Source organism: Bactrocera latifrons, unplaced genomic scaffold (assembly GCF_001853355.1).
Source record: "Bactrocera latifrons isolate USDA-ARS-PBARC rearing strain unplaced genomic scaffold, ASM185335v1 scaffold_81, whole genome shotgun sequence".
In the NCBI taxonomy this organism is placed as follows: domain Eukaryota; kingdom Metazoa; phylum Arthropoda; class Insecta; order Diptera; family Tephritidae; genus Bactrocera; species Bactrocera latifrons.
The window spans coordinates 93,687-101,367 of record NW_017537501.1 but is presented as its reverse complement, the minus strand read 5'-3'; the positions used below and the strand labels follow the sequence as shown (position 1 = coordinate 101,367).

At 37.7% G+C, this 7,681-nt stretch overlaps 1 protein-coding gene across 25 annotated transcripts in view; it reads left to right on the top strand.

Moving 5' to 3' along the window:
* Positions 1-7,681, top strand: part of LOC108976888 (supervillin) — a 423,491-nt gene that overhangs the window by 365,644 nt on the left and 50,166 nt on the right. For all 25 annotated transcript variants that reach the window (XM_018946306.1, XM_018946288.1, XM_018946286.1 and 22 more), the window contains 2 exons: positions 5,189-5,537; positions 7,183-7,341. In XM_018946306.1, coding sequence (XP_018801851.1) covers positions 5,189-5,537; positions 7,183-7,341 — 508 coding nt within the window. The remainder of the gene's footprint in view (positions 1-5,188; positions 5,538-7,182; positions 7,342-7,681) is intronic.

The following is a 7,681-nucleotide window of genomic DNA, read 5'->3' as shown; positions in this document are numbered from 1 at the left end:
GCTTCGGTCCAAGGTAGCTTCTCCGTATGCCACAGTCAACATTCGGAATGCATCCGCGCAGTTAATTTCGTTTTTCACACAAAATTTGATACAGGTTCTTTGATCCATTTTTTTGAATAGGTAAAAATCGAAGACGATCCAAAACACGTGCAAGCAAAGCAGCTGTCAACCATTAAATGAACATTCAAAATGGCCGAGCTGGTGGGCATAAGTGAGAGACATGACAACATAACGCCACAAAAAATTCGAAATTCCAATATACGTAATCCGCGAAAATCCAAAATTCGCGATACTTTTTGAACACACCTCGTATATTGTTCGCGCATTTTGCTGACAAGATAATGTAAATGTTCAAATGCTATAATCCCAGATCAATCACATTTTAATATTTAAGGAAAAAGAAGAAGCAACATTGAAAATAATATTTTTTTATTCTAGAATAAAACTTGGTGGAAATATGAGCTTCAGCATTTCCAGTGATTTTTTTTTTTGTAGATATTAGATCCAATTTCTTTTGCCATTTTTCGGGCAACAGATACTTTTCGAACTCAAAGTTCTCCACAGCTCCAACTCTTGAATTGCCAATAAAAGTCAAATGTCATACAAAATTCCTTCCATAATTGGAAGCCTCTCTAACTCGAAGTTTCTTCTGGATTATGTTAATTCGAGTTCTCGAAGTTCAACTCTATTTCATTTAATTAATTTTCTTATGCATTCACCTTTCTATATCTGTTTGTTTTTTTCTTTTTGCACACAAAAGTGAACTTGACAACGAAACCCAATGAAATGCATTATTTATAACAACCGTAACTTGGTAACGGTAACAAAACGGTACAAAAAATTACTTTTTTGGGAATTTGGTAACGTGAAAATTTCTGCAAAAGCAAATTAAAATGGATGGTTGCGAGCGACCTTGAAAGTGTAAGCTCGCATTTGTGTTTGTAGTTGCGTATTTTCGGCAATTTTATTTTACTTTGTGGGCGTCTCACCATTTTTATCTACTCATTGCTATGCTTTTGGCAAATTTAATGTCGTTCACCGAAACAACTTCGGAATAAATGCATTAAAGACACGCGATAATAACTGTCGTGCCATAGTTGTTGGTTACCGATTCTTTGCTTTAAATGAAGAGCAGCGTAGCAGAATAAAGTAAATAGATTTTAATGTTATCATACAAGTATTAAATTTTACATGGCTTTTCAAAACGTTTTGTTTTTAATTAAATGCGATAATATTTCAAATAGAAGAATGAAGAGTTTCGTTTCTGAGTGTGGATGTCTCGTAGAGTAAGTAATGTTATCTAAAGCTGAATCTTTGCCTGCCTGACGATTTTCAAGCACCATATCCTTCACTTTTTTTAATATTTTCATCTGCAGCTGAAGAGGTCGAAGGTCGACTAGAACGCGTTTTGTCTTCAACGATCTCTCCACCGTCTTTGAAGGCCTAGTACTATTCAAAGACTTGTGTTTTTGATAAACCTATATATTATACAATACATATTTATACTTTTGTATGCATGCATACAAGCTTAGAGATAAATATCTGGCTTGCTACCTGCTAGGATCAATTAACCTCAAATAATTGGCAAATTATTGAGAAAGTAAAGAAATCAGTTGAGGAGCGCCTTTGCTTGAATTTACGGGTGTGTGTGTGTGTATGTAGATACATATCTACTGCTGTCAAAAAGAAGCCTATTATCATCATATATATCTGATAATCAGTTTATGGCACTTCCATTTAGTAAACTCGAACACATATTTGCTCAAAAGCAAAAAATTTTAAAATAAAAGTATTTGTTTGCTTATCATTATCGGCACTTTGGCGCGTCGTGTTGTTGTTGTTTTCGTGCATTTAGATACATAGTTGTTAAATCCTGCTCTTCAAATATTAATTATCACTAATTTTTTAGACAATCAAATTTCGAAAACTATTATTATATGTATACCTGTTCCTAGGGTTCGTGCTAAATCGTTTGTTTATCCGCTATTATCCCGGAGTTTGCTCTTTTAGCGCGCTATTTAATGGATTTTTCGCGGTCCTTGGATTCATGCTTCGCTTTAAGAAGTCTACCTGTGACTTGAGCGCATTTCTGAGTTTAGTTTCGTGTCGTGATCGGTCCGAAGCGGTTGTGTCTTCTATTTTTTGAAAAGAACAAGTGTGTGTTTTTAATAAATTTAAAAACGTGTAATTTTTTTTTATAGTTTTGCGAATATATTTGAAGAAAGTTAGTGTTCAAACCTGTGTTTTAGTAAAAGTGTAAAGAAATTATTAAAGCAAACATTTTTTTGAAAGTCAAAAATCTTTGGGATGCAAAGTTTAAAAGTAAGTTCAAGGTTTTTGAAATCAAAATCAATAAAAAATGTGTTAAACAGTACGAACACTCGATTTATATACAAAATAAATGAAATTATTTATCGAAGTGCCCAAAATATAATAAAAATTTCGCAAGTGCATATCTTTGGTCGGATCAAAGCTCAGAGATCAGATCCTTCCTAACATATAAAAGAAAAAACCACCAATCTGAATAATTCAATCTTTTTTGCTTTGCGAAAATCGTCTTCGAAGTTTAACAGCTAAAACAATAGCATCATAGAATCACATTTTCCAAAACATCTCGTCATGAGCGATAAAATTCTTTATAACGAGCCACGCATCACCGTCAAAAGTCACATAGTAATTCCTTGACAGCCGCACAGTTGAGCGAAGTTTGCGTGCCGCAAATCTAAAAAGATAACATTTTGTCCTTTGCACAAAATTTCCAGTTATAATGTCTTGCTTACAAGTCTTTAAATTATCGTTGCACTCTAGTTTGAGTTCAATTTCACTCATAAAAATTATGATATTATTTATGAGCCGTCATGCCATTACTTTCCCTACAATTCGCTGTCGAGACTAGAATTTTTGCAATCTTTTATTTTTATAGTCTCCCTGACTGGCAGTTCATCAATGTGAAAGTTCTATGCTGTGCGACGCAAGTTTAATACCACGTAGGACATGTGAGCGTGATTACGGGACTCTAGGGAAAATATTGGCTTGGCATATTTTTTTTATTCCATATATTAGTCCACTAAACTTGACTTGTAACTTAAACGAACAACAACGAAAACTTTAATGTGGACCATACTATATTTTAAGTCCAGTTTCCCCGATTTTCATGATTTGGAATATGCCATTAACTAGTTAGAATTTTCAACAGCAACTAAAGGATGATCCATTTCTAGGTTCCCTACTTCTTTTTTTCCTTTTTTTTAAGAAAAAACACACACATTTCGTATTTATTGGCATTTATTTTTTGAAAATTATCTCTTTCAAATGTTGGCCGCGGCTACGTCTCACACGGTCTGCGTGATGTCTTGCTCCAAGGCCGAAATCGAAGCGGACAATATCATAGTCTTCAGAAACGGTGTAATATCTCACGACCTTGGTGGCCAATCGACCGTTCCAAAACATGAAATTATCTGCTCACCGAAATGTTCTCTCAAAAAATCCATTGATTGGTCCGATGTGTGGAAAATATGCCGCTTTTTGTTGAAGCCGTCGGGATCACGAGCTTCAATTTCGGGTATCAAATAGTTGGATATCATGGCGCGATAACGGTCGCCATTGACGGTTACATTCTCATTGGCATTACTTTTGAAGAAATATGGGCCGATGATTCCACCGGCCCACAAACCTCACCAAACCGTTGTATTTTCTAGATGAAGTTGCCGTTCTTGAATCTCATCAGGTTACTCTTCGTCCCAAATGCGGAAATTTTGCTTGTTTACATACCCATTGAGCCATAAATGGGCCTCATCGCTGAATAAAGTTTTTCTCGAAAACGTGGATCCTCTTGGAACTTTTCAAGAGCACATAAAGTGAAGCGATGTCTCTTGAGAAGATCGAACGGCTTTAGTTCTTGCACAAGTTGCGTTTTGTATGTTTCTAATTTAAGATCTCGAGGTAAAATGGGCCAAGTCGTTCCATAAGTCAGTCTGAGTTGCTTCGAACGGCGCCGAATCGACGCTCTACCGTCTTCGTGTACACTCTCAGCTGGTTTTGCTTTCTACTTGCTGACGGTGATCTATTCTGTCGAATATTTTCGAAAAATGAATTTTGAGTCTCAAGATGAGTAATGGTGTTGTTCAAATAAATATTACTCGAGAATTAGTTCACAATAGTTAAGTACTTTCAGTTAGAAAATGAAGCTAGATGTTCACAGCTGACTGACTTTGCATTCGTTTTGTACTACTTCTGGGTTAGTCGGAAAATACGCACTATAGTTCGTAAGCAGCACCTTGTCCAACTGCGCCACTTTCCTGCAGGGATGCTAGCTAGACAGCGAATAAGATATGTACCTTTGTCTGTTAAAGCAGAGCAGTTTCCCTTTGGCGCGTAAGCCCCATTTAGCCGTCACACAATAGATATTGCATGGTCACGATTTCCGCATTCGCGTTGTTATTGTTGTTTCTTTAATTTTTCATTTCGTAGAATCAAATGCAGTTTATGCAGCTGGGAAAGTAACTGCGCTCAACTGCTTAGCGCTCGAGGGCTTAAAGCGCAGCGCAGAGCTTACTCTTCACAGCTCAACTTCTGCAGCAACAACAATGAGTTCTAAAAGCCACTAGTTAACAATCTTCGCAGACGTCTTTTTACAGCTTTGAAGTAGATGTTTTTGTATGATTGCCGGGGTAATAGTAGGCAGCGCTCCCAGTTGAAGGCGCTGCTCATTAGTCGGCGCTTCTCACCCGGCCGCCTCGGCGTTTTGGGGCGTACAAGGAAGTAGTTAGCCGCTGCATTCTGCGCTGCCGCTGGGGTTTATTTCATACGTGTATAGTATATATGGATATATACTGTATATACACGCTGATAACTACTCATGCATTGCTTCATTGGCTCAACTCGCCTAGCCGGTAGCCGGTCGCCGGTCGCCGGTCTTTGACGGCGTAAAGGAAAATGAAAAAGAAAAATGAGAGAGCGTTAAAAAATATTTTTAAATTTATTGCCGGAAAATTGTTAGCCAGCTTGCGTGTTAACGACTTCGACACGCATTTTAGCTGCCACATTCACGTGTCTTCCGTCTGCTAGACTATCTTGTTACACAACTTCATGATTTTTCGCAGTTTGCCATAATTTTTCTATGCTTTTACATAATCTTTATCAAATTTATAATAAATCTCACATTTCCCTCCCTCTCTCTTCTCCGCAGCTCCAATCTCATTGCGAAAAGTAAAAGTCATTCTGACATCGTCGCCGCTGCACCACCTCCACTCGGCGGTTTGCCCATTGGCATTGGCCCTCAATTGCCACCATTCGGTAGCGGCGGTTTTGTCAAATTGCGGCATGTAGACAAAGCATCAGAACAACAGCAGCAACAACAAGAACTACAGCCAGGTGTACAGCATCAATCCGACGCCGAGTCAAATCGCAGCAACTTTCCGAACGCACAAAGCGTACAAAACTTACAAGAAGAAGCAGAAGGTGAGGCCGCGCAGGCGCATAATCCCACTGCTCTACCGGCATTTTTACAAGGCGGTCTTCGTCGCAGCTTAACACAGGTGAGTGAATCAGCATCTGAGTCATTGGCAATTAAATTTGGTGCGCCTTACTACAATACAATTACCGAGTTACCTACGTAATTGCATATAAAATTCTTCTGAAATTTGAATTCAGTGATCCATATCACAGCACTAAGAAACTGAGACAATGAAAATTAAAGTTTCGGTGAATCATCATCATATCAACAGCAAATTGAAGTGGGAAATCCGATAACCATGTATGTGCGCTTCACTCTATGAGCACGAATGTTGGCGTGAGAGCTGCCATAAGCTGCTGAAGATTGGAAAATTGATCAGTTGTAATGATTGAGAAGTTCTTAGTTTCTCTTGCGTATTCAAGCTGTTCAGGAGCGTCGGAAGCATAACTCTCCTGCGGAAATGCGCGTGACTGACTATCATTCCTTGTAAAATTCGTGTTAGAAAAGTCTTATAATAAATTGAAAAAGTAAGCGAAGTGTACTTGTGAAATTCAAAAAAAAAAAAAAAAAAAAAAAAAAAAAAAAAAAAAAAAAAAAAAAAAAAAAAAAAAAAAAAAAAAAAAAAAAAAAAAAAAACAACGTCGCAGCTGGGAACAGCTTGAAATTTTTAGCCAAGAAGTGCTCTGAAACTCTACTAAAGAGTGCGGCTATTTTCATACAATATTTTGACTGAGACACATTCCCTAAGAGTTAAATTCTTCGACTGACATTAATAGCTTACAGTTTATAACACTGATATTTAAGAAGTGGGCGTGTCCGGCTGTTTGATGTAACGTAACTTCGAAGTCGTAGATAATTTCGTCTATCTTGGAACCAGCATTAAGACCAACGACCAAGGCAGCCTCGCAAGAGGTGCTTCTTCGGACCCCAATCGGAGTAAGCAATTGAGAAATAAAGTTTTCTCTCGACGAACAAAGATCAAACTCTATAAATCACTCAATATCCCCCCTCCTGCTATATGATATAGATTTATGATCATTTACGCATTGGCAACGGCGAAGGTCTTGTCGTCCGAATGGATACAAACACTCGAGCTCTGAGAGTATTCTATACAGTGCCCTCCGTGGAAAGCAGAGGAAAAGGATAGCCTCCACTCCATTGGAAAGACCAGGTGGAGAAGGATCTGGCTACACTTAGAATGGCTGGCGCTGTTGAACGCGGTTTAAGTGCAATTCAAAGAAGTTTCTGCGAAGTGTACGTACCGATACACAACAGAAACCAACAGAAAAGTTAAAATAATGGATTTCAAACGGCGAACCTTATGCAAAGGAAAAGCAGACTGTCCTATTAGCCGGCAAGGTGATGATCACAGTTTACTGGGATTCACAAGGTCTGAATTACAAAGGTTGCCTGAACAAAGTGAAAAGGGTCGTAGCCCTCTTCGTATTGGATCGATTTGACAAAAAACGCCTCTATTTTTCATTTGCGGAGAGAAAGATACTCTTTCACCATGGTCACGCGCCGGCGTACACCTATTGTCGCTACGACTAAATGTCGAATTATACTACTATCTGGCATAGTGTTCAATGAAAAACAGTTTTTATAGAGCGAATTTTTCAAAATCTGAATTTTTATTATTGCACGGTATCCGTATTATAATTATTCCTCAAGGTTAAGTTAGTGTTACCCAACAGAGATCTCACGCAAACTATTTTCTCTTTCCTTAGGTCATGGGTCCGGATCAACGCACAATTACAGTCGGCTGTAAGGCAGGCTCGATCGCCGATCGGCTTGCAGCTCTGCAAAAGAGCGGAGAGGATGATTGGAAGAAGAGAATCTCACGACGCGATGAAGTCGATGAAATACGACGGGAGAATCTAGTAAATGTGAGTCGAATTTTTTATTACTACTATTATTATACACATACATATATTATAATATATAAGTACAGATAGCGATTTTATGGTGCTTGTGTTGTAATCGTAAACAAACAACAAAAGCGTTGTAAAACAACATTCTTGTAAGAAAAGTGCCAGTTTTAATATGTTCGCGACTTGCCACCGATCGGTGGTCAACTTTTTAACAACAATTTTCATGAAAATAAGACTGTTGGTGTAATTTTTAAGTGATTTTGTTTTTGTAATTTTTGCTTTTTATACATTTAAAAAAAATTAATTTTGAAATTTGTTTCTGATTTTTAAATTTTTTTTTAAATTTTTTTACGTA